A 27,455-nucleotide genomic window follows, 5' to 3' on the forward strand; every position below is an offset into this window, starting at 1 on the left:
CTTTGAGCATGTAATTCTCACCAACATTCTTCCCTCGACAACCATCATACATTGCATTCATCTTCATGACACAGCCAGCTCACAGCTAAAGGCAACGAGGCTGTGCTCATGTATCCAATACCACTGCTACTTCGCTAACTCAAACAGGCTTCAGATCACTTAGATTCTAACCTCCTGCTGGATCTGCATGGTATTTTAAAGCAAAGCTTTCCATGCCTTATTCCGCAAGATTTGGCACGGCTGCTGTTCACAATTTCATGCCGAGCAAACTTGGCCAATCTCCGAGATGGCGTAATCAAAACTGAGCAGGTCCCGGATACGGTGTGATCTGCTGTTGCCTGTGTTGTGTGATGGGGGCTTTCATGCCATGCCAGGAAGGCACATAATAGCTATGCTGCAAAACGCAGTGCAGATGAGCAGTTACATGTGCATCACTGCAAAGTGAAATGATGCATATCTTCTGCAACAGGTGGATAACATGAAAAGTACCTTGCACATACTTTGACATAAAGTTGCATGCATCGGGAGTCCTTTACCATGGTTGAAATGTTTCAGAAAATTTTTGTTTAACAGTCATTCCAAAAAGTGTACTAGATTTGCTACCATTTTTTCCCTGAGAAAGAAAACCTTCACAAGGGCACATAAGTGACGTCCATGGATACAAAGCAAAGTGAGGATGGTGAAAACAAACACTGAGATGAAGACGACGAAGTGTAACATCTACAAACTGATGTTGCACACCGCCATGAGAGCAGTTATTTCAAGATCATGAGAGAGGTGTTCGTAGACTGAAAAAAAGGTTTGGCGGCGTGGAAGATGTATCTGAGAATTCAGTCCCGAAAGGCTCCCACGTAAGCATAAAAATGTCTTTAGCATGTTCTCCTGTTGGTGCAATCAAGGAAGTCGAGCGTCTCCACAGCAAAAACAATGCTATGCCCATCATATGCTGCCTGTGCCACGGATGACGTTGTGTCAACATCCACTGTCAACACATGCAACACAACTTGCGCCTGGACATTACACATAGCATCGGCAATAATAGCCCTCATCAATTCTTAGTGCTCACTGCGTCACCTTAGAGTTCAAATTATAATTTCGGTTTTCTATATAGAAACATTCCTCATATATCCCGACACCGTACACACTGAAGCCGTATTATGCCTTAACATTGCACAGCTCGACGCCCATGTGAAACTTACCCGACATGTTGCTAAATGCTACAGCCTGTTTTTAATCGGGAGCGTGTTCCTTTTTTCTTTTTTTTCCCCCGACCTCGAAGTTCAAACTGGTGGCCAGTGGAAGGGAACTAACTAATCTAGTTTCCAGCTTTGCATTTCCACAGTTGTGCATTTGTGTGCTGCGATTCTGCGGGCATATTGGCCGCGCCATGCAGGAAGAAGTCCGCTCGGTTGCAGGCGCTCGCGCAGATCGAATGCAAAAGCCCGTCTGCATCGCAACGCCAAACTTACCATGCGACTCCATGGTGTCGAGCAAGCGCACACCGCAGTGCTGGTGATAGGGAAAGTGGAAGAACTCCGCCTGTATGATAGTTCGCGGCGTGTACTTCCCCTTGGGGAACAGGTCGAACAGCATCTTGTACATTTCTAGGTCCTTCTCGACATTGAACTCGGTAACGAACCGCGTGGCCACGTTGATGAACTCGACGTGTCCCCGGCGGTTCTCGTTTCCCAACTTGAAACGTTCGATGACCTCAATGAAGCCCTCGCGGTTTCGCTGATCCTCGCTCTTGAATACACTCTCGCGCAGCGCTATCGCCGCCTCCGAAGGCGGCGGAGGCTTTCGCCGGCCGAAGAACAGCCGCACTCGGGATGTCGACAAATGTCGAATGAGTTCGGCGCTGCGCAGGCATTGTTGCCTCGTTGTTAGCAACGCAAGGGATGAACCTGCAGCATTGCCCGCCGACAGGAGAGTGCCGGCGATCGAGGCACACGGGCGCAGAATCATCTTGAGACGTGACTAGTTAACCTAAGCGTGTTCACGCATGATGTACTGGGCGTCTAAGATTCAAAGCTAGTCGTGAATGTCAATGGTCACACATCTAGGCGGCAAATTGACGGGTGATTGCAGCGCTGACCTCCACACACACATGTCCAAGAGCAGCCGCCATGGCCCGGACGGCCAGTGTTTGCGGACGAAACGAGCATTGTTCGCCATATGTGGCGAAAGTGCCACAGGCGCCTTCCGCGTCGTCTGCTGTTTTCTTCCTACGCATCGTATGCTGTTTCCAGCACCGAGAGTCGAAAGATTGTGACAGAGGAACCCATTTGACGTTCAGCACGCGTGTAGCGCCTGTAGTGCTTAGCACTTTTGACAATGTGTTCACAATCTGCTGACGTTCTCCCGGACACATAACTTCGAAATCAAACAAGCGGGTCAACTACATCGGCAGCGAGCGTTATCGCGCTATCAAAGCGCCACGTGGTCGCTGTCACGAGTGGGCTCACAAATTTCCGATACGGCACCGGCGCAGGCCATCGCGTCCATCGGCGAAAGCCGTAATCAGTAAAGGCCAGCGTCCGTCAGCTGGCGATACGAGAAGGAAAGCGAAGTGCGGCCTCTGCGCTCTCGGAGAGCCATATGGCGGTCTCGCCCGTTCCTGCGACCGCGATGGCTGCGACGTTTGCGACGGCGCAGAATGGTCCCAGCGGCGAGAGTTCCATCTACGAGCCGTTCCGCAACGGCGACATCTCATATGTGGGCCATGACTGCCGTTCCATACCCGACAGGCTGGTGCACGCGTATGCATTCGCTGCGTACCGCCTCGACTTGAGCTACAACCAGCTCACCACCGTACAGGGCATCGAGCATTTTATCCAGGCAAGATCACCTAGTTTACCTAAACACTGTGTGCATTAATGGATACGTGAAATGTTTGCACGCTATCGGATGAAAACAGCTATAAGCACATGAGCCCTTGATGTCTGCTTACGTCATTTTTCTTTGAAACTTTGAAACGAGGTCTCGCAATGTTTGACTGAATTTAAGATCACGTCTGGAATCACTGGAATCCGAGAAACAGTAGAATATTATACGAGTGCTGCTTCATAAAGCAATTCTCAAGGCAAAGCAAAACACGTCTTTTTGGTCAATTGCTTACGTAGACAGATAGATATACAAGTAGAGTTGAACCGTGAAATTTGATAGTTGTCATTCGATGGATTTTATAATGAATCTAGAAAAAGAAACAGTCACAGGCATAACGAAAACATATCCTTTGCGTCATTTTTTTCTTGAACTTGTACCGCGGATATTTAGAGTATGAAGAGATGTTCAAATGACGACTCGCCTATGCTTTGGTTAACCGCGTTCTCTGCGAGCACACCACGGGATTGCAGAGTGTTAACGTAGGCGAGTTAATAATTCGTACTATGCGTGGATGCGCAAAATACACGCGGACAAAGAATTAAATTACGGGCACATTTGATTTCAATTGAACGAGATTGGCATCGTTCGCGTTTATTTTGAAGGTGCCCTATGCATGTAACCGGGGTATCATAGGCACACGTATGTGTGTTTGTGTGCCTTATTCATTGTCCACGAGCAAATCCCTGCGTAGTACAGATTCTAGACGTTCGTTTACGACGTCATCTTGCAATAAACAAAGAACGCCAAGAACTGCTGCAGTGGAACACAGTGTTGCTCTTTGAGAATGCGAAGGAAGAAAACATGCACCCGATAAGTTGTACGGGCTAGGACAAAAACAGGGTGATAACGATAGGAAAATTAAGTCGACAGCGAGAAGAATGGTTCAAGTATTGGGCATCGTCAAATTAGTCATGTCCGGCTGACCCCATATTATGCCTGCAAATTCCTTTAAACCACCTGCCGACCTCGACTGCGCTTCCGTTTTATCCGCCTTATACTCATCACGCGGCCCGCTCAAATCCATTTTTTTTTTCTCTTCAGGTCAGCGTAGAATAGCAGCTAACGCCGTTTGTTTTCTAATCTCACCGCTGTCTTCCTGTCTCCCATGCAAGTACATCTCAGTGGCTCCTAAGTTAGTTTGGCGAGATTAGTGCATTCATGGCATCGGCGCAATTTCATAAGCACGTCGATCTGTGCCGTACCGTGGACGGAGGCAATGACGTCACTCGGCTTGTCAGAAATCGGTGCACCGGCTGCTGAGCGTGTCACCATCCTCTCCTTCCGCATCCTCTTATTCGAATGAAACTTTTAGGGGTTCGAGCGTTCGCTCCAAGACTAAATGTTTATTTTGCAGGAGATGTCGGATGACGGCGCAGTACACATTTCAAAATGCAACACCGGGCAAGCACTTCTCCTCTGTACAGGCGCGGTGCATCAGTCATCAGCTTCTCGCCCCACGTATGTCTTATAAAGCTTGCACCACGCTCGCTGTCCCATCAGCACTTCCCTGCTTCAGCCCATTCGCATCGTCGGCTCATTCAGCTGCCCCATGCGCAGAAGTGACCTCACTGTACCCTGTTCTTTGTAAGCCATGTAGGAAGCAAAAGACGGTAGGTGACTGCACTTCAAAGTTCCCGCGTTAGTTATTCGTGGCGTTGTTGCCTTTTAGAACATGACGTCATTGCCTACGAAGGTGGGAACCAAATCTCTGTCAGGCAATACTATGGCGTGTCAAATACGCTGTACGTGATGCGAAAAGGAGGTGAAAAGAAAACCAAGGGGCCTAAGCTTTAGTCCTCTTGGCGAAAATCTTTGGTATAATTTATGCCATACTCTGAAGAAAACATACAAGGCATAAATGAATAAGCTCAGTTGCAAATTAAAGGCCCTGAGCTTTGGGCTAGTTGGTCTTGCATTTTAATATTATAGGAGAACTTTGCGCAACGTGGTGGACAGATGTAAATACAGAACGCTCATCAGTGTTCATGTTGTGTTTGTGCCTGTTGCAACGTTTCGTGGCGTAGGCAGAGAGTGGCACACCGGGCAGCGTTTTTACAATTGCTCGTAGGTGCAGCGGGGCGTGGCGCTTTTCACGGCGCTTGACGTTTCTGCGCAGGCGCGAGTAAGAGCGGGTGTGAGAGAGAAAATCTGGGGGCCTTTGCTCCTTGAATATGTGACTCGGCCTAGGCACTTCGGTGGAGAAGTTTCTTCGCGCGTGTAGCGTGCGTTTGTCCCTAGGCGTGCCGGCATGGCGGAAGGGGGGGGGGTCGAGTTTGTTTACGCTTCGCCGCTGACTGCCCGCGCGGTGAGGCAGTGGGCACGGATGCCCCATTTGGTGATCACTTTCTCTGAAGGAGCAAGGTTCTGACTGGTGTTGTATAAGTCGCGGGTCTCTTTGTTAGTCGCGACGATAGATTGCATTTTTTACAAGCACTGCTCCTGGAGGGCACATGTAACCGGCAAACGGAGGCGGCGCAGGATCTCCGGGGCACCCAAGCGGTAGCGGGGGGGTCAAAGCTGGAAGCAGCAGGGCGGCCCGTGGGTTGGGGCCGCGGAGGCCGAAGCGTGCAGCTTCTGAGGAGGAGAGGCAAGAGGCGATGTGAGAATGCGTGGGAGGGTTGGGACGTTCCCAGGAGGTGTAAGTGGCGAGGATGGCCGCAGAAAGGGCAGCCGGACGTATAATAGTCAGATTATCTTTGTATTTCGTCTAATTATACCTAATCACATTTCTTTTATTTCACTTAATTGCATAAATTGTGCCGCGCGACTTTAGCCACGCGACACATTTTTATTTTGTGGGTTTTCTTTCAAGCTTGAAAAAACTTTTCTGCCGCACGTATTGAGAAGCAGAGAGCTGGACCGGGAATTTTTCAGGATGATGTACAATTTTCTCATTGTCACTTTTACTCTGAATATAATCTTTAGTGAAGTTGATTAATTAATTATGACTAATTATGTGATTCGGCGAAATACAATAAAATATATTGTGACTTGCTCCAAGCGACGGCAAACAACGTTGTCTTGGTTCTGTCAAGCTACGTGGCACTTCCATACGCTCAAAATGTGGCACAAGTTTCGTGGGACACGTGATATGTGTCATGTAAGTCTAAGCTTGTTCTAAGTGGCTATGTGGTATGTTGCAATTATGGGCACTATCGTTCTTCCACTTGTCTACAAAAATGTCAACTCCTGTGCATGTTCTCTTGGGAATTTCAAGAATTTTTATTTATTTATGGAACTGTTCGTGCTTACGCATGTTTTGTGCGTGTTCACGCACTTTCTTCCGGGGCTTCCTGGACTCGTGTGCAGCTCGTCGACTGTGTCCTCGGCTTCTCAGGTGCTTTTTTGTGATTTCACTTTGTATGCCGTGGGACGAGGAACAGCTGGCACCGCCTGAATTTCAAACAACCTTTTCATTAAAAATTAATTTTATAAAATACAGCAGAAGTAAACAAATCGGGAGCAGTAATTAAAAAGCACAGTAAAGACTGCTGACACGAACTTAGCTGGTCGGGTTCAATAAATAAATCGGGGGGGGGGGGGGGGGGGTGGAGTAAGCGTCCCTGTGGCCGAATCTCAGTGTTGAGGCTCCAGACCAACAAACACGAAGATACGGGAAGTGTCAGGTCCGCGTCAAGTCGGCGAATGGGAGCTTGTTAAAATTAGTTTCCTTAATGCAATGTAGCGGTGACAGAAGGAACTGTGAATAATTGTTTAGTCTTCACTACAGAAAGGGCACAGGTAGATGGGAAACCCTCGAGACCTCTGCAAGTAACAAAAATAGCTTGCGTGAACGTAGCACAATGAAGAAGTTTGTGAGGAAGTTTTCGAGCCTCCCTGTATCGCAGAATTTATTACGTGAGAGAAATAGCAGTGGGCCCGTAATCTACAGCAGGGTCTGATGACGCTTGCACAACGGCACACCTCCGGAATTCAGCCGCAGAGATACGCGGCGAGAGGGGCCCAACGGGAAGCACAGAGGGATATACCTCGGCCTGTGTGTGCGCAGTATCGTACCTTGGTGGCCAAGCACCCGAATTAAACGAATACAATGAATTGGGATCTAGCGCTTGAAAACTAAAGAGAAACATTGAATAAGTCCAGACTCATTAAGCAATATTTCTAAACTCTAGTTAAAGCCAAATTTTTTTTGCTTACCCTCCCAGATTCGGTGTGGCTGCTGTTTACTGCTAGCTCGATCCATTGGCATAGCCATGGGGAGGGGGTCGAACCCTTCCTCTGCTCCCCTTTCCCAGGAAACAGAAAGTTTCAGGAAATGATGAAAGGGAAAGCCTGAATGCGAAAGCAAGGCGAGGGCTAGGAGCTGTCCGAAGGGGGAGGAGGGTTTGATGGGGGCGATCCCCTCTCCCATGAACAGAACATTGCGGCCCCACTCATGGCGCGCCTCTACATCATTGCGGATCGTGTTAACCATAACTGCTAAGAGGGGATCAGCGCTAAGGAAATTATGCGGGTCCCCCGCACTGTGGGAATCGATGTAAACCAAGCTTTCCGCGCTGGATGCTTTGATTGACGATAATTAGCGGCAATGTTGACGGCTAAAGCTTAATTTCTTCAGCGTCTAGTTCAACGCGAGCGTGGTGAGTTGATGTTAAACGTTACGTTGCGTGCACCACTGCTGTTTGTCTGCGTAGTACACGCAACACACAGAGAGAGGTGTTTGCTTGACGCGTTGTTGTGCGCCATACTTCATAACTTCTAAGACGGTTGAACATACTTATTGCCTCACATATCGTGAGAAGCCAACAAACAAAGACACCAGAGAAACCATAGGGGAAGTTACTTGTACTTGCTAATTGAATTAAACAAATGATGAATTAATGGCAATGAAAGTGGATGAAAAAACAACTTGCCGCAGGTGGGGAACGATCCCACGTCCTCGCATTACGCGTGCGATGCTCTACGATGCATTACGATTACGATGCGAGCATCGCACGCGTAATGCGAAGACGTGGGATCGTTCCCCACTTGCGGCAAGTTGTTTTTTCATCCACTTTCATTGCCATTAATTTATCATTTGTTTAATTCAATTAGTAATTACAAGTAATTTTTCCTATGTTTTTCTTGTTGTCTGGTTGTTGGCTTCTCATGATATGATTAATAAAAATCGGGCCCCTCGGTTAACCCCCTTTCTTCTCGTTATTGCCTCACATGGCACATCGCATCGTGGCAATAGTATCAAACATTAATTGAATTCTGGGGCTGTACGCGCCAAAATTGTGAGCATGCCGTAGTGGCGGATTATATTTAACACAGTGGCATTCTTTAACGTGTCCCTAAATGTAAGTGCACGAACGTGTTTTTATTTCGCCCCTGTCAAAATGCAGCTGCCGTGGTCGGGATCAAAACCGCTACCACGGCGGGCACGGAAATGTTGATTTGACGTGTGACCGCTTCCATAGTGCATCTATACGGCGCGCTTTATTGCGGCTCTGCTCCTGCGCGCTCTGCGGAACTTTTCCGCCTGACAAATTTACATGGTGTTTATTTTTCACAAGTTGCAGAAACGTACCGTACCTTTAACTCAATTTTACCCCGTTTGCGCGCAATCGCTGCCGTATCCACAGTAGTAGCGTTTTCTTGCCTATTCAAGTCACCTTTTCCCGATACACCCCCCCCCCCTCCCCCCACACACACTTCGCATGGGAACTGCGAGCAAAGAGCGGCAGGGCTGTTATTTACTCGTTTCGTGACGGCGTCGGTTCCACACATCATCAGCCTCCCTCCTCTCTACCATTATACCTAGATTGCCTCCGGACTTGCACGCTAGTAGGAAGCTAAGCACTGTAATTCCTGCAATGCTTTTGAGGGGGTCGCGAAAAATTGCTTTCTTTTTACTTTTATTTACACATACCTAACAGGCTCCATGTTGAAGTTTTATGTGAGGGGGACTAGAGAATAATTTTTCACAAGAACACAAAAACAAACAAAAGAAATTCAAGAATCAGGTATGGTAAAATGCAGTAGATATGGTGTAACATTGAACAATAGAATACTTACTAGGTATTACACAAAATTGAGTGGGCCTACATGATATCCTTGTTAACAAGTTATTACATGATTAGCAAGAACAGTCAAAGATGGTTAGTATTTTATTTCTTAATGCCATATGATCATGACTACAGACGACATCGTCAGGGAGGACATTTCATTGGCCAATTGCACGTGGAAGCGTAGATGCGTTAGAGGCTTGGTTGCGGCTGAAAAGACGAGTAAAACTATGTTGATTATGAAGCCTGCGAGATATGCGATGTTTTGATAGTGGCAAGGTATTTTCATGCGCGCTGTAGATTGTTTTATGCAATAAACAGAGAGTGGATATCTTCCTACGTGATTCCAAGGACGATAGTGATAATGAAGTCTTCACGTAAGTCACACTAGGGTGTCGGTTATAGTCTCGAGCGATGAAACGTGCAGCGCGGTTTTGCACAGATTGCAGTAAGTTGATTAGACAGACTTGGTGAGGAGACAAGATGGCTTATGCATATTCGAGTTATGAGCGAACACATGTCTGGTATGCTTGTTTCGGTGTTATATGGAAGGTGCCGCATGAAGAATTACGTTTCATGTATCCTATTGTTCGTGATGCCGTGACAGCAACCTGTGTCCTACCTGCCAGGAACCCGAAAACGTTGATCACTTTCTAATAGCATGCCGTCGATTTAGAAATCAGAGGAAGAAATGAGAATTTTCATTCCGAAAATTAGGCATTTCTTTAACTCCTCAAGATATCCTCCCTTTCGGGGCTTCTTCATTGGACTTTAGTCACAGGAACATGTGCGTGGCCATTTGTGACTATCTCTGTGGCACGAGAAGGCTACCGTGTTACTTCTGAAATCAATAATTGGATAGATAGTTTAATCGCTGATTATGTGTTCCAAGTTATTGTAATAGCACCCAAAAAGACAGAAACTTGTTGTTTATATTTAAGTACAAACAATTTCATTTTTGTATCTGCCACGCAAATGTATTTCTTAATTAACATGACTATTATACTTCACCTTATTTACTTTTCTATTTAGGTTTTTCTCGCTCCCCTTACCTTTAACCGCCGGCTTGTTGGCCAATCGGCTTGTGGGTAAGCGCCACAAGTGAGCAAGCTTTCCCGTCGCCTGCTGATTTTCAGTCTTTCCGGCGTTTATCTGCGGGACGTCGGTCCCCCGCCGGCAGTAATGGAATTGGACACTGCCCGGCTTGCTCCAGACGTCGCCTCGCGTTCCGCGCCATCGTGGAAGCGTAACAGTGAACAGAACGATACCGCCAGTGACAGCACGGAATTCTACTTGGCCAGCAGAGTAGACTCCGAAGACGGCTTCGAATCCGTGCGAAGCCGCAATACGAAGCGGAGGAGCCTCAGAACGCCTTCGCCAGCAAGTATGTCCGCAGTACAGAACACAAGTTACCTTCGAGCCCCCCCCTCCCTCCCCCCTATACTCTTCCTGCCGGTGGTTCCCTCGGACAACTTGTGTCACCTGAACAGGCAAGCTGCCTCGACTTTCCTTGAACGACTAGTACCAAATGAGATAACCGATATAAGAATTCACACTCGCAAGAACATAATCGCCGTAGATGTGCATTCATAGGTGCCGACTACGGGGGGCTCCGGAGCTCGAACCTCCACCGGAGTCTTCAGGGGGGGGGTGCGGTGTCCCCCCCCCCGGCGATACCGAAGCCTACCCCCTCCCCCTCCACCTAACATGTCAATGCCAGAGTTTTGTCACCGACATAATTTGAGGTTCCGTTGACTCGCCTCGACCTTTTCACTTAAAGTTGTATTGTAGCTAATAGCTTACTGCATCATTGTTGGAGCGGATCTGCGCGGATTTTAATTTACTCTTCGCTTTATTTCTGCAAATCCTGACAACAGAAGAACAAGTGTATTATAGAAGTACCCGCGCCGGCTGCCTCATCCGTATTTTCTCACTTCAACATTGTTTTAAATTTCCGCTCTAAACAGCAGACACATATACAGTATACTTAAATATATACAAAGGACAAAGTTCACTATATATTTAAGCAGAAGGAGGTAGCCAATTTAATTATTTCTAAAGGTGTGGATTGCCTATGCCTAGAGAATGAATATGTTGCTGTATGTTCACCCCGCTTCAAAATGATTTGCCTGATTTTTTGACCCTGGAAAAAAACAAAAAAAAACATGTAGACTTTAGTGACTCCCTTCTGCGGAGTCTTATCAACGGCGTGTGAAATGCACGTGAATAATATTTCATTTCATTTATTTTCACCTTAAAGGCCCGGAGGCATTAAATAAGGGAGGGCTTTAATCACTGTGACAATGTTAGAACAAATGTACAGAACAGTAAAGAAACAACAATAAAAACAAGCCAGGAACAATCGTGAAAAAAGGGGAATATCGTGTTAGAGTAAGGGTAGGTGGGGTTGGTAATTAAGCAATGTGGTTATTTAACATTTCGCGGAACGTTTTACGGTCAGCGCATGACACGATATCTTCTGGTAGATGGTTCCAATGGGTTATTGCGTCGGGGAAGAATGAAGTGTTCATGGCAGATGATCGGGTGTTAATGTTTGCTATGGGACGACAGTGGCTTAAGCGAGAGGATGTACGTAAGGGTGGATTTATTAGGGAATGCTTGGAATGTGGGTGGTAATAAAAGGTGTGAAGCAAGCAGAGACGAGAGATGATCCGACGGGAAGCAAGTGATGGTAGTTCAAGTGTACGTTTTAGTGTGGTTATGCTGGTTTCACGAGAGTAATTGGAAGTTATAAACCGAGCAGCGCGATATTGTATTGCTTCTGTGTCATAGGTAAGATATGATTGGGAAGGGTGCCAAACAGATGACGCATATTCTAACTGAGGACGTACGAATGTTAGATATGCTAGCTTTTTGATTTCTGGTGATGCGGCTTTCAGGTTGCGTTTTAGATATTCAAGGGTGCGTAAAACATTAAAACAGATGGTGTCGATATGAGTTGCCCATGATAGTGTCGATGTCATGTGAACGCCGACATATTTGTAAGACGGGGCGTGATTGATAGGAGCTGAATTTATTGTGTAGGTGTGACTTGTTAAGCTGTGGTTGCGGGTGAATGACAGAGCTTTGCATTTAGTAAGGTTAAGCGGCATGAACCATTTCTCGCATCATACTGCGATGGAATCGAGATCCTGTTGTAGGGCGGCGATGTCATTCGAGCCTTTGATGAGGGAATATAGGACACAGGAAGTTGCAGCGGTGGCGTAGAGGTAGAACACCCGCCTCGCGTGCAAGAGGTCCGTGGTTCGAATCCCGGTGCCGCGCAATTTTCCACCGGATTAAAAAAAAATCCACGTGTTGATAAAATTGCATAAACAGGCCTGGAGTGTGGCCTGATCCCGGTTACCAGAACCGGTAACGCACTCCCTCACCAGAGCAGGGTTGGCCACCCTGGTGCAGTACTTGGCCACAACCTCCTATATGAACACAATCAAACCCCGGCCCTCAGTCCCCAGCAGCTGCGAAGCAACTGACCACGGCGGCGGTCAGACCTGCGACGCAGCAGAGGGTGCTAAGAATCCCTGGCTCCGGACAGGCCGCCATTGGAATATGAACCTGGCAACGTTTAACGATAGAACGTTATCTAGTGAGGCGAGTCTAGCAGTGCGATTGGAGGAATTAGAGGGCAGTAAATAGGATATAATAGGGCTCAGTCAAGCTAGGAGGCCAAAAGAAACATATACAGCGCTAAAAAGCGGGCACGTCCTGTGCTACCGGGGCTTAGCGGAGAGACGAGAACTAGGAGTCGGATTCCTGATTAATAAGAATATAGCTGGTAACATACAGGAATTCTATAGCATTACCGAGAGGGTGGCAGGTCTTGTTGTGAAACGTAATAAGAGGTACAAAATGAAGGTTGTACAGGTCTACGCCCCTACATCCCGTCATGATGACCAGGAAGTCGAAAGCTTCTATGAAGACGTGGAATCGGCGATGGGTACAGTGAAAACAAAATATACTATACTGATGGGCGACTTCAATGCCAAGGTAGGCAAGAAGCAGGCTGGAGACAAGGCAGTGGGGGAATATGGCATAGGCACTAGGAATAGCAGGGGAAAGTTATTAGTAGAGTTTGCGGAACAGAATAATATGCGGATAATGAATACCTTCTTCCGCAAGCGGGATAGCTGAAAGTGGACGTGGAGGAGCCCGAACGGCGAGACTAGAAATGAAATAGACCTCATACTGAGCGCTAACCCCGGCATCATACAAGATGTGGACGTGCTCAGCAAGGTGCGCTGCAGTGACCATAGGATGGTAAGAACTCGAATTAGCCTAGACCTGAGGAGGGAACGGAAGAAACTGGCACATAAAAAGTCGATCAATGAGTTAGCGGTAAGAGGGAAAATAGAGGAATTCCAGATCAAGCTACAGAACAGGTATTCGGCTTTAACTCAGGAAGAGGACCTTAGTGTTGAAGCAATGAACCCCAATCTTACGGGCATCATTAAGGAGTGTGCAATAGAAGTCGGCGGTAACTCCGTTAGACAGGATACCAGTAAGCTATAGCAGGAGACGAAAGATCTGATCAAGAAACGCCAATGTATGAAAGCCTCTAACCCTACAGCTAGAATAGAACTGGCAGAATTTCCGAAGTTAATCAACAAGCGTAAGACAGCTGACATAAGAAAGTATAATATGGATAGAATTGAACAAGCTCTCAGGAACGGAGGAAGCCTAAAAGTAGTGAAGAATAAACTAGGAATTGGCAACAGTCATATGTATGCGTTAAGAGACAAAGCCGGCAATATCATTACTAATATGGATGAGATAGTTCAAGTGGCAGAGGAGTTTTATAGAGATTTATACAGTACGAGTGGCACCCACGACGATAATGGAAGAGAGAATAGCCTAGAGGAATTCGAAATCCCGCAAGTAACGCCGGAAGAAGTAAGGAAAGCCTTGGGAGCTATGCAAATGGGGAAGGAAGCTGGGGAGGATCAGGTAACAGCAGATTTGTTGAAGGATGGCCGGCAGATTGTTCTAGGAAAACTGGGCCACCCTGTATATGCAATGCCTCATGACCTCGAGCGTACCGGAATCTTGGAGGAACGCTAACATAATCTTAATCCATAAAAAAGGGGACGCCAAAGACTTGAAAAATTATAGACCGATCAGCTTACTGTCCGTTGCCTACAAAGTATTTACTAAGGTAATTGCAAATAGAATCAGGAACACTTTAGACTTCCGTCAACCAAAGGACCAGGCAGGATTCCGTAAAGGCTACTCAACAATAGACCATATTCACACTATCAATCAGGTGATAGAGAAATGTGCGGAGTATAACCAACCGTTACATATAGCTTTCATTGATTACGAGAAAGCGTTTCATTCAGTCGAAACCTCAGCAGTCATGGAGGCACTGCGGAATCAGGGTGTATACGAGCCATATGTAAAGATACTGAAAGATATCTGTAGCGGCTCCACAGCCACTGTAATCCGGCTCCATAAAGAAAGCAACAAAATCCCAATAAAGAAAGACGTCAGGCAGGGAGATACGATCTCTCCAATGTTATTGACAGCGTGTTTACAGGAGGTATTCAGAGACCTGTATTGGGAAGAATTGGGGATAAGAGTAAACGGAGAATACCTTAGTAACTTGCGCTTCGCTGATGATATTGCCTTGCTTAGTAACTCAGGGGACCAACTGCAATGCATGCTCACTGACCTGGAGAGGCAAAGCAGAAGGGTGGGACTAAAAATTAATCTGCAGAAAACTAAAGTAATGTTTAACAGTCTCGGAAGGGAACAGGCTGATGATGATGATGATAGGACACAGTCATCCGCGAAAAGTCGTAATTTATTCTTAATGTTAGCATGTAAGTCATTGATGTGATGAGGAAAAGTAGAGGCGATAAACCAGCGCCCTGTGGCACACCCGATGTTACGCTGCTAAGAGATGAATTGTGGTTATTTGCAGAGGTAAACTGTGAGCGCCCTTTTAAGAAGTGTTCAAGCCAGGTAAGCAAGCTATTTGGGATTCCGAAAGATGCGAGTTTTTGATTAAGTGATTGTGGGAAACGCGGTCGAATGCTTTCGAGTAACCCAAGAAAATGGCATCAAACTGCAAATGAAGGTCATGTCTCGGTATCGCTTTTCATTCCAGTGCGCAAAGCTATAACGGCTCATTAAAGACATTTCTAGTAACTTACAACGTTTGTTATGAATCGAAACATCGTCACTTGCATGCAGAGGTCATAAATATATGCCGGTTGTCCCAATTAACTATCATGCACCAAAATTTTTAAAAAAGCAATGCGTTAGTCGAAGAAAACCTAGTGCATATAGTTTCCTGTATAGTGGAGTAGATGCCAATAATTGTTAGTTATTGAGATTTAATTAGACGATTGTAATTAATTACCTAACTCGGGACGTACTATCCTAATATCAAAGGGTCAATGAGGCATTTGTAGGCACAGCCAAGGGACATCTAACTGCGGTATTTTCAGCGAGGTACTAATTGCGTACTAATTTTTTTCCGACCGATAAATAAACCGTGCGAAATATGGTGCCGACCACGTGACTGCGCTCCATGCTCCCCTCCGCCACCGTGCAGGGTGAAGACAACCGCGTCGTCTGCTACGGCGTCCGCCATTATGATGCCCGCTCCGTAGGCAGTCAACGGGCGTCGCGCAGCTGCATGTATGCATGTACAGTTAGCTTTGATAGCGTGTGCTGCTTTAATGATATGTCGAGAACACGAAATTTTCGCATCATCAGTGTGAAGGTATTAATTTAATATTCTGTCATTTTTATTTTGAAAGCGGAATTTCCAACTTGACTTGCTGGCAGCAGAAAACTGCCGTCCACGCCAGCCGCGCAGACCATCAAAGAACGTCTTGTTGGGCTAGCGGGTGACTGTTCACCTTCGTTAAAGGCACGAAACATACGCAGGCACGAGTCCCGCCATCTTTCGCTGTGTCGGTTTCGCGCCTTTAACCAAAGCGTGAAGACCATTTGGCTGCCAGCTGAAGCCCGAATTTGTTTAACAAACCGCGTGCCGCCACAGGACGAAAGAATAATTGTCATCGCACACCCCACTTTGATATCTTGTTTTCGAATCAGTAATCAGTTAGCCCATTTACGCGCTAAATGCTGCAACGCTGAATAGAAAGCAATGATCGTAATAGTCAAATAACCATTCTGCGGTTGAAACGAGGCCGTGTGTAAGTGATGTTCTACCAATAATGAATGGTTGTTTCGGGGTCACGGAAACTGCAGTGGATGTGGCAGCTTTTCATGTGTCTGTCTTGCCTGTTCGTGTCTGTGTTACCTGTGCTGACATTTGCGAATTTTTTACCGTCGCATATTTCAACCAATATCACATCCACGGCCTTTCTTTGTGATTTCGTAGCATCGGGTGTGATGGCTTTGTTTGTCCCCATAAAGAAAAAGAAAGAAAAATAAAGTGGGGAAGCCCGCACCACCAACTAGGTATGGCAGGCGTAAGCCAATCAAAATAAATGAATAGGGGAAGGCTATGCCTTCCCAAAGAAAATTTATAGAAAAGCCAATTATTAAAAGAATAATACGGAGGCAAGCCTGTAGATATTTAGAAGAAAATATTTAGCACGATGAAGAAGAGAAGTAGTCAGGCGCATGTTGTAAATTGTGCTCCTGATAAGAATCCAACAAACCCCCCCAACCACCCACCCACCGCTCCGGCTGCCATGCGCAGCACGGGCGAGATTTATTGAATACAGCGAATAAGCTTCAGCATGTCGACTGCCCAGTTGGCCCAGTTGTCGATGTGGCATGGCGGTGATGCTGCAGGTAGTAGCGGTTGGTACTCGGGGAGGCCGGAGTCAAACAGGTGTGCATCTGGAGTCAGCAAGATGGCCACACGATGGGGCAGGAGCAGTAGGTCTCGCAGATGACAGAACAGGAACATCAGGCACCCAGCAATGCAAAGGCTGTCGCCTGGGGTTCAGGTATGTTGGTGAGGGCAGCATGGCACGAACAGCTCAGACGTCGAGGAATGAAGGCCAGGCAGGTGGAGCTGATGCCATATTCTGCACATGTGGCTAATGATAGAGAGTGAGACAGGGGAAAGGGCATACAAGGAACCAGAGATGATTATGTAGGCAGGGAAAGGAAAAGGCGGTGCCACGAAATGTTGAAATAAAAGTATACAAAAAGAATGATGACGCATGTAGCTAGAGCCAGCTGGCACGGGGACGCCCCGCCAATAGTAGGCTTAAGCAGTGCATTTGGCAGAAGCAAACATGCAAAAGCAACATGATTAAACAAAAGAAATAGAGTGAAGAAATGAAGTAGTGGAGTTATGAACCGTCAGGAGTACGAGGAGGAGGAGGAGAGGAAGGGGAAACCGAAAGAACTGCTAGGCGCGCGAGACGCAGAAGTAATGCTCGTGAGCGTCGAGAGAGTAATAAGCCAGCATAAGTGGCTGGAGTCAACGAGTCCACGTGAGCGTCGTTGCACAATGCCCGAACGATGTGGGCAGTGTTCGGGCAGGAGGTAAAGTAATGGGATACGTCGGCGCACACAGCGCCACACGTACACACGTTGGAAGCGTGGAGATTGAATCGATATAGGTACGAGACGAAGTGACCATGGCCAGTAAATAAATGGCTCAGAAGTTTATTTGGTGGAAACCAACGAGGTATATCGGCTATATCCGGAACCCAGGGGTATAGTGGAGTGTCAGTACCCTCGCGGTGCCAGTAGGAATTCCATTGTGACCGCGCGATGCGGCGAAAGCGCGCGCGCACCGTATTGATGGACGCCGTCGCAACGCGGAGGAGTCCCGTGCGAGCCGCTGACGTTGCAGCGGTATCTGCCAACTCGTTGCCTACGACGCCCCTGTGTCCAGGGACATGGTGTAGGTATGTCCGCCGGCCCTGACGATCGAGCAAGGTGAGGGTCTGTTTGCATGCCCATATGCAAGTGTTGGTGTCTCGATGATGCGCTATGGCGGACAATAAGGAGAGGCAGTCGGTATAAAGATGGACTGGAGCGCAGGTTGGTAATGTGACTATGTACGCTAGCGCCTCGGCTAAGGCGACAGCCTCAACGCTATACGCACATGTTGCGTTGATGACTCTGAATTTACGGACGGCTGACAAGCGACCGGTCGGGTTAAATACAACAAATGCCGCCCCCGCCGAAATACTCGTGTACGCGCCATCAGTATAGACGTGGAAAGCAGAGCGGGTGGCGATGCGAGCAGCTCCTGCGGGGGAGAGCCGCGTGAACATGAACCGGCAAACGTCGCGCGGATGGTGGGTCCAACGAGTGAACGAAGAGTCGACCTCGCTAGGGTGAAACGTGACACACCCATAATGCGTGACCTGGCGGAGTGTGAATAAAGAAAACTCCGCGTTAAGGCGTTCTAGGTCAATTGTAAGAGGCGGACAGCGGGCTAATATCTGTAGGGCGGAGGTCCTGGTGGTATGGTAGGCGCCGGTTAATGCAATTAACAACGAGCGTTGCACCGATAGGACACGCGTTTGCAGATGTGTTGTCGGGAAAGGCGGCCACCATACAGGGGACGCGTATGCAATCGCAGGCAGCAGAACCTGTCTATATAAACGGCGTAAAAGTACAGGGCGCAGCATAAAATGCATGCGAACAAAAGTTAGTAATCGAGTAACCAATACCTCGGCTTTTGTCTTAAGAAAATCAACGTGGGCGTGAAAGTTTAGTTTGTTATCAAAGACCACGCCAAGAAGTTTAATGTGGTCCTGATGTTTTAGAAAAGCGCCATCCAATCGGATAGACGGACGGCGCTTTGATGTACCAATGTGCCCGTTGTTGAAGAAGACAAAGAAAGATTTTGACTCGCTAATTTTGACCTTGTTTTGCCGGGCCCAATCGCAAATCAAGGTAAAGACAGATTCCGCTAAAGCCTGCAATTGCAAGCGCGACGAGCCAGAGAGCAATACAACTGTATCATCAGCGTAAGCCTGTATGTGGACGCCCTGTGGTAACGGGAGACTGAGTAGTGAATGAATTATTAAGTTCCAGAGTAGAGGGCTTAGTGGCGAACCCTGTGGACTGCCGATGGAAGGGCGAGCCGTTATGTCCCCAGTCTTACAGCGGAGTACGACCGTCCGATCCGTAAGGAAGGACTGGAGGAGGCGATATAGGTTCGTCGGGCAACGGTGCTTACGAAGAAAAAACAATACGCCATCATGCCATACACTGTCAAAGGCGCCTGTAAAATCCAAGGAAATCAGTACTGCAGGTGTCTTGGCGGCCTTTAGGGTACTAAGTCGGTGCTTGAGGGCGTATAGGGCCAGCGGGGCACTTCGGGCATGAGTGAAGCCAAACTGGTTTTCGTGAATGAGGTTGGAAGAATGAAGAAAGTAATAAAGGCGAGAATAAAGAAGACGTTCCAGTACTTTACCGAATAGTGAGTTCATTACGAGTGGACGATAGGATGACGGAAGACGGGCGGGGCGGCCAGGCTTAAGAATAAAAATAATTCGGCCTTTCTTCCAGTGAGAGGGAAAGTGCCCCAGTCGGAGAGCGGCGTTGAAGATGTGGAAAAAGAAGGAAGGATGTATCCGAAAGAGATTGTGGACAAACATGCCCGTCAGCCCATCTAGCCCCGGCGCCGCGCACATGTTGCCTAGAAGAAGGGAGTGCTCAATCTCTGGGAGTGTAAAAGGGTGATCGTTGGGCACCTCGGGATAAGGAGATCCCGTGATCGCGCGAATGCGGCTATGGTATGCGCTGTCCGCTGCTAAATCATCAACAGCAACATGTGTACTGAGTAAAAGGGTAGCGGACGCTTGGACCGAGGTGGTAAGGGCGCCGTCTGAGGTCTCAAGCGGGGGAATGCAAGTTGTAGGGCGGAGCTTCGCAAACGCCGACTGGAAAGGCCGGCCGAAGAGGGTGCGCGACGTGATGTCCGAGCACAGGGCGCGATCGGCGGCCGACCTTGCGGAACGAAGGCTGCGCTTATACGCCGCGAACGCCTGTGCGTACTGTGAACGAAACACCTCGCGCAAGGCGGGGTCACGTACGCGCTGATATCGCCTGCGCATCGCGCGCACCTGCGACCGTTCCGCAGTCAACTGAGGCGTCCACCACGTCTTGGCACCCCCACTATGTGGCCGTGGCCTGCGCGCGTACCGCTGGCATAAGGTGGTATATGTACCATAAGAACGCTCAATCGCGGCATCGAGCGCCCAAGCCGACGAAAAGTGGCAGCGACAAATGCGATGGAACCAGGACTCGCGGCTAAGAAGCTCCAAGATCTGCGCCCGAGCGTAGTTAGTGAGGCGCTTCTCAGGCGCACACGCGGCAGCGCTGAACGTGAACTCAATGTAGCGGTGGTCGGATAGTGTGTCCGTGTCCAAGACGGACCAGCTGTACCCACCGCCCACTAGCGAGACAGACGCCAAGGTCACGTCTATCCAGGAATGGGCATAGGGCGTCTCAAAAGTCGGGAGTGAGTCGGGAAGATTTAGAATGTGCAGGTGGTTGGCGCACGCAAATTGACCAAGTTGCGCGCCGCGCTCATCTCCTGCGACGGGTCCCCATAACGCGTGCTTCGCATTGAAATCGCCCCCCAAGACAAAACTGTAGGATTGATATTTCACGAATATTTGGTTTAGTTCATCTAGTATAGGCTCAAGGGGACGATGAGGCGGCGCATATACAGCAACGACGATAAAAGAAACTCCCACACCCTCGCAGTGTATAGCCACAACCAGTTGTGATACGTAGATTGGGAAGAACTGGAGTCGCGAATCGCGTGCCAACAGGACCACACGGGGATGGTCGTTGGCATGAAAAGTGTAGAGAGTGTGGGACACATTGGTTACTCTGTTGCCGCGCGTGTGAGGGTCCGAGATCAAAGCAAACGTGATGTCATGCTCGAGCATGCGGTGAATTAATAACTTGTTGGCGTCGCAGCTGCTGGCGAGGTTAGCCTGGATGAATTTGAATGGCTGCAAATCAGCCATGTTCAATAAAAGTATTGCGGAGCAACAGCCCCAGTGCAGCCAGACGGAACCAAGGTCTGAGATACGGTAAGTGCAAACCGCAAAGCGTGCGTGCAACCAGAGGCCTGCACACGCCGAAGACTCGAGGACATGGCTTTCCATTGGCAAAATTCAGAGGCGGACGCCAAACACACAACAGGTCCCCGCCCATCTCCGCAATCACCCGCGCAAGCGGACACATGGCGAACAGGAAAAACGGATAAGGTAAAGAGGCTCCCAAAAAACAATGAATATGAAGAATGAAAAGCAAAGCAAAAAACGAAGAAGGTAGTCGAAAGACACATGGCGATCCCACGCCAGCCCGCGACGCCGAAGGCCGCACGCTCGAAGAGGGCGCACAGCAGCAAACGCAGTAGGCGAGTGCGAGCGACAGGGGACCGCCAAGCAGTGACGCAAAGATGGATATAGAGCGCTCAGCCATAGTCGGTACGAGCCCGCAAACGGGCTATCCTGTCCTGAAGAAGCGGGCACGCCTGAGAGCCTGTAGGGTGAGCGCTCGGTCTTCCTGCACGCTTGCACTCGCTGCAGCAGACGGCCGCGTCCCCCAAGCGAACGGTGCACCGCTCGCCGAGGTGCGGCCCCGCGCAGCGCGTGCACACCGCGCGCTCAGGCTGTGAACGTATGGGACACGCGCGCCGGGGGTGACCATAAGTGGAGCAAAAAGTGCACGTAGGCACGTGGAGGTCTTCCACCACGGTCGCTGAGGTCCACCCCACAGCGACACGCCCGCGGCTCATAAGCGTCCGAAACGTCGAAGGATCGACTGCAATTACGTGGGAGAAATTTCCCGAACGCTCCCGGAACGAGACGCGCACCTCACATGACGAAGGGTCAAGCTTAAGTTCTGTGTTGCGCAGGTTGATCTGATCAATGAGCGCATGAGCCGGAATGTCAGGGTCGACCCCCGTAAGTTTGACCTGTGGTTTGCGACGATTTATCAGGCGAACAGACATTGCTATCTTGGTTGTGATGTTATTTTCGATAGCCTGTTGTAATCGTTGCATGGTATCGAGGTCGTCTGATAAAACCGTGACGCCGCGAGGTGTTCGACGGAGCGTCAAATCAGTTAACTTCGCCTGGATAGGGTCAATGTTGCTCTTAAGGAGACGGAATACGTCCTGCGCAGCAGTAGGCGATGGAACGAGCGGGGTTAGAAACATTATGTGAGCATGCTCACGTTTGGGTGCCGGAGCCTGCGAAGGAGCCAGTGCAGAAGCGATCGCCTGGGCAGGCGCCAGCCCCGCATGGACGAGGCCTGAAGCACCGGCAGCTGGTGTCAGAGTACTAGGTGGCACCCCGGTCCGAGCAACCGCCGCATAAGTCAACCCCGGAGGTACCAGGGAGGCTGCCTCCTGGCGTAGCACCGGGCCGGTACCGCGCATACGTCCCAACAGGTCGCCGAGCTCATCAGCGCGGCCACACTGCCGCGCCGCCACCGCTCTCAAATCAGCACATTCCCGCATCAGCTGCCTCAGCAGCCCCAGGATTTGCGACCTGTGGCAGTTGGTCACCTTGCAATTACTGTCGAACAGGACATCTGTAATTTCCTGCTGGAAGCCCACCGCGCGGTGGTAGGCAGCAGTGAGCGTAGCATCGACAGAGCCACGCTCCGAACCAGGCGCCGCAGCCCCGAGCAACCCATCAGATCCAGCTGCAGGACCGCGCCCCACTGCCGCGGGAGCACCTGCTTCCTGCGAGCTGATTTGGATATCTGCGATTAAGTGATCGCCGTCAACGTCAAAAACAGAACCATCCGATCGCGTGGAGTCTCCTGTGGAGGATGCATTACTGCCATTTCCAGGCGGCACGCCCGCGGCAGGCACCTTCGTATCAGCCATACGCCGCTAGTGGGTATGAGCCATGATCCTAAGGGCCCGATCCGCTAGCCGCCACGAAGGGTGAAAAAACCGAAATAAAGGGCTCTCTCGCCCAGCTGTCGTGCCTAGCGAAGGCACGAGGCCTTTAACCAGTGCCTGAATAGCGAAAACGGCAAAAAGAAGCGAAGGAACCGACCTTTCAGCGGGATTTCCGAGGAGCGATGGATCCGTGGTAGAGGGTATCGGAAATTTCGACCACCTGAGGTTTTATTTACATGCACCGATACCGAACTAGTACACAGCACCATGCGCTTAACCTCTATAGAAACTCGGCCGCCGCGGCTGGGTGGCTCCCATGTCATCAGAGTACGTGTTCCTTCTTCTGCCGCAAGTGCCCCCAGTGGTAAAAGCCTTTCTTTTGGCGGCTTCCTGTGCTGAGGCATCACTGAAAAAAGAGAGAAGAGATCATTTAATAACATACAATGACATTACGAAACACTACTATTTAGGACGCAGGCAATTCCCATTGCCACATTCAAAACTGAACAGGGCTCAGTCAGTCTCGCTGCGCTTATTGCAAACAGGTACATATCCCAGACCGTACACCATTAATAAAATATATCCAGAGAGGGAGATTAAAATGGACTGCAATGATTGTAATGGCATCATTGGAATCAGACATATGTTGGAGGGGTGTCCCGCGATTCTCTCCAACCTCGTTGAAGAATGGACACAGTGGGAGAAAAGGATTCAAAGCCCATTCTTTCAGGACCAACTAAGGGCCGTCCAGAGGGCCCATGATGTCGTTGAAAGGCTTGGCCTGACAGTGCCAACGTGGGAGCGGCCCGCCTTGGCTTAAGAAGTCGAGCCTCCGGACCTCATTACAATAAAGGTTTACACACACACACGCACACACGCACACGCACGCGCACACACACACACGCGCGCGCACACACACACGCGCGCACACACACACACGCGCGCACACGCACACACGCACACACACGCACACGCACACACACGCACACACACACACACACACACACGTTGCATCTCAGCGGGTATATTCTTTTATCATTATGAACGAACATGCTCCGAGTTATGCTACATATAGAATGAAAATTAAACAAAATCCGAAATTATCAGTAGCATGTCTCTGGATGGCAGGCGCAGTTGATTCATCTCTCCATAAAAATATAGGAAACGAGCTATTTCATTGACCGATGGTATGAAGAGCATCTTGGTGTAATGTGCGTCTTTTCTGTCTCTGAAGAAACACCTGGAAATCGCTCCATGTGACTAAGGATGGCCGGTCATAAGAGTGTTAAGCTAGAGCAACAAATCGGCAAAGACTGCAAGAAGGAACAGGATTAAGAAACAAGCTCCGCAAGCTTTAGTTAGTGCGAAAATATGTGGCTTCTTACCTCTGAATGAGAAGAGCGTTGGCACAGCATTGGGCTTCAATTTTTTCCAGCCGCCCGCCCGGTTCTGCTCAAAGGCGTTTTCTTCAAAATGTGCCTGCAGCACGGAAACACGCAATGGTGACACCAGCTTATCACTGTTTAAATTGAAAAGGCTTCACGTTAACCTTCCAAACAGCCCAAAATAACTGACACACACAGGGACTTTCACAAACAGTAATAAGTGATATTTAGGGGCTCGCTAAAATATAATCAGGAAGAAGCCAATGACTGTCGGCTTTCTCTGAACAAACAGGGAGAGTGTGATTAAATTCTACAATATGAACTGAAGGCGTGTGCGCTTTCCAAATTAAAATATTAAAGCTTACCTATACTGGTAGGTGGAACAATGGTAGTGAGCTAAGAAATCATTTTAAATACGTGGCTTCTATACATAGCAGTAACCACCAATTAACTGTCTCTAAATCAGTCATGATGAGTCGTGACATGACATGCTTGTCATGACCATACATGCGTCATGCGTGGTCATAGGTTTCATCCCCCCACACACAAATACGCATAAACACACACACGCATGGACACCAAGTACCGCCCGAGTTGGACAGCGGCACAAGAATAACGCCGGGAAAACACGTCAACACGATCCGTATGTCATTACATGAAAGGGAAGCTTAAAGCTCACCTTACCTTCTACTGCGCCATGCGTGTGCCCTTCCAGCTAAGTACAATATCAAATTGTACGAGGCGCCAGTCACAAAGAGCGCCCAACGTACGCGTACTGTACATCTTGATGCTCTTGCAGCCGGTGTGCAACAAGCGATTAAAAGCAAAGCATTTTGTGTTATCCAGAAATAAACGAGTTACACGAATGCACATGTGCCAGATATCAAGAATACAAGACGAACACGCTACGGGAAAAAGCACACAAATGAACGAATAACTACGAATGCAGAAATGGCATAACTTACGCTGCACACACACGACCGGTCCGTGGGTTGCCACTTGTCGCGCTTGACCTTAACCAGCCAGAGGAGTCGTCTTTTCGGTTCTTTAGGAAATCGGAACATCTTCCAGTCATTCCGTGAGTGGTTCGTGCACTGGGGCACGGACCAGAAAACGCCGTGCACGTGTCTCTCTCGACCGACCGTAACGAAATGTGGGGAGCGCAAAGGCGGCCGGCGGTCGGAAGGTGGCACTGACCCCTTCAGAGAATGACTCCACCCTCCGAGAGGGCGCGTGCATCGAGGCACCCTAACCCACATCATAAAGCAGCGCCCTCGAACAGGCTCCTTCTCAGTCAGAATGAAATGAAGGAAATAAAGAACAAAAGAAAATCACCGCCCAAGCACTCCGTACAGATGGTTAACCAGCGAAGCCGAAACGTGCGACTCCGTTGTTCATCACTGGGTTAATTCTGACGGTTCAAGAAACGAAGGCTTGGTAGGCTACCGGATCCTCGGTACGCACTTGTTGCTTGCGCTCGGCTCCACGAGCCTGTTCTTGTACCCAGGCTGCAGCATCGGGATGGCGTAGACGAGCTCGTTCCCGCTTCTGCTCGCGGCGTTGCTGATCGAAAGCTGCCTGCTACTCAGGAGTACATATGACCCGTGGCCTACTCATTTCGGAGCCGGAGAGAAATTGCTGCGCGCTCGCTCGGCTGCGACGAAGAGCAACGACGTCACTAGTGGCGCAGCCAATCACGCGCCTCTCTTTCGCTTTTCTTTTTGTGCATTCGCGTGGGGTTGCGCCGGAGGAGTTTTCGGCGTACAGGCGACTGATGGACGGAAGGACGAATCGCCTAGCCGTATACAGCTTCACTGTAAAACATTGTGATCCAGTTAGTGCCTTATCTGCCACGCCTCGGCCGAAGTAAGACGTCGCGATTGGTGTTAGTTGGAAACATGCTTTGATTGCTGTTGTATTAGCGTAGGTAAAGTGCTCGGACGGTTCTTTTCTTTTTTCGCCACAATACTTATCACCCCATAAGCGAATTAACAACGTCAGTGCAAATTCTTAAAGGTGCGTTTTGTTTCATCCCAGTCGCCATGTCTTTCTCTAAATTTACGCGGGTGCTATGATCGGTCCCATCTTCTTCGATCACACACTGAACTGGACAGCATTAGGTGGACGAAATCCTTGAACGAGTGGTCGATGACTTTCTCAACGAAGTCCCGCTATCATGTCTTCCACTTCTATGGTATCAGCAAAGCGAGGCACAAGCACACAACAGCAGCCGAGCACGAAATTGGCTGGACGCGACTTTTCATGCGCAACAGAATGGAAGGCACGTGCGTGTAATTTGGCCGGCCGGATCACCTGACGTCTCCACTCGATTTCTTTGAGGCTATGTGAAAGAATATGCTTACATGATCGAGACAGACGTCAGATTAGTCCAAGGCATGGATAACGGATGTCTGCCGCCGAATTCCAGCGTCGGTCATCAAGAAAGCCACTGACGATGTGATAAAGCGGACTCAGTACTGCGTAGCTGCAGAAGGAGACACCTATTTTACCATGTCCTCTATGTGGCAGCTGGTGTTCAACGGCGCTTACGAATTCATAGATAATAAGGACACACGGAGAGCTGATGTATTTTTTTAGTTTTCTTTTTTGTGCAGGCGTCCAGATTGCCGATTCGGCTCATTTAGAAGTGCTATATTTACTTTCTTGAACGCATCGGTTTTGCTTTTTCTCTACGCGTGGGTAGCTTCCCAGTCTCTTTATTTCGCTTTAATTTTTTCCCACGACCCTGTTTTTGCAGCACCGTATACACCCTCATGAAAAATAAAACCGTCACTTTAATTTGGCTTTGGTCCGAAGCAAATTTCTGGCGCGAAATATAGCTGCGCGCGCACTCTGCCTATTCGGTGCGAGCAAAGCCGGGATTTTCAAACATGCTATGCGAATAACATTAATTGCTTTTCGCGTTTCGTGCGCGGTCAGAGCGGCGCTTCGACCGCGTTATCAAGGGGCTTTTGTTATCAATGTGATCAGTCGGCCTTGAGAGGCAAATAAGTGTGAAGTAGACAGGAAGGAATAGTTGCAAAGCCGCGAAACCTGCTGTTGGGGCTCCTTCGGTACTGTTGTAATCGTACCGCTGGCACGAGTTGTTGGGGTCTCGGTGCTGACGCCCGTTATTGCCAATGGGTCGCAAGCCCCAAGGGTAGCGTTGGCCTGGCGGCCTGGGGCACTGGAAGCATCCGAAGGTCCCGGCAAAGCATGAGAAGACTGGTAACAGAACAACTTGTTTATTCTAACATAGCAAAAGAGCGGCCGGTCAGGTTGACCGAAGTGGAGAGACGGGAGAGCACGTAACTCAACAGT

The 27,455-nt window shown here is 48.9% G+C and overlaps 2 protein-coding genes across 2 annotated transcripts in view; one reads left to right on the plus strand and one right to left on the minus strand.

Moving 5' to 3' along the window:
* Positions 1-2,143, minus strand: part of ECSIT (evolutionarily conserved signaling intermediate in Toll pathway, mitochondrial) — a 44,456-nt gene extending 42,313 nt beyond the window's left edge. The window contains exon 1 of the mRNA XM_050174494.3: positions 1,470-2,143. Within this exon, the coding sequence (XP_050030451.1) occupies positions 1,470-1,965 (496 nt within the window). The 5' untranslated portion in view covers positions 1,966-2,143. The remainder of the gene's footprint in view (positions 1-1,469) is intronic.
* Positions 2,144-2,489: 346 nt separating this feature from the next.
* The window catches only part of LOC126526630 (leucine-rich melanocyte differentiation-associated protein-like), a 73,672-nt gene continuing 48,706 nt past the window's right edge, over positions 2,490-27,455 (plus strand). The window contains exon 1 of the mRNA XM_050174496.3: positions 2,490-2,838. Within this exon, the coding sequence (XP_050030453.1) occupies positions 2,599-2,838 (240 nt within the window). The 5' untranslated portion in view covers positions 2,490-2,598. The remainder of the gene's footprint in view (positions 2,839-27,455) is intronic.

This window comes from Dermacentor andersoni, chromosome 8, assembly GCF_023375885.2.
Source record: "Dermacentor andersoni chromosome 8, qqDerAnde1_hic_scaffold, whole genome shotgun sequence".
Classification (NCBI taxonomy): domain Eukaryota; kingdom Metazoa; phylum Arthropoda; class Arachnida; order Ixodida; family Ixodidae; genus Dermacentor; species Dermacentor andersoni.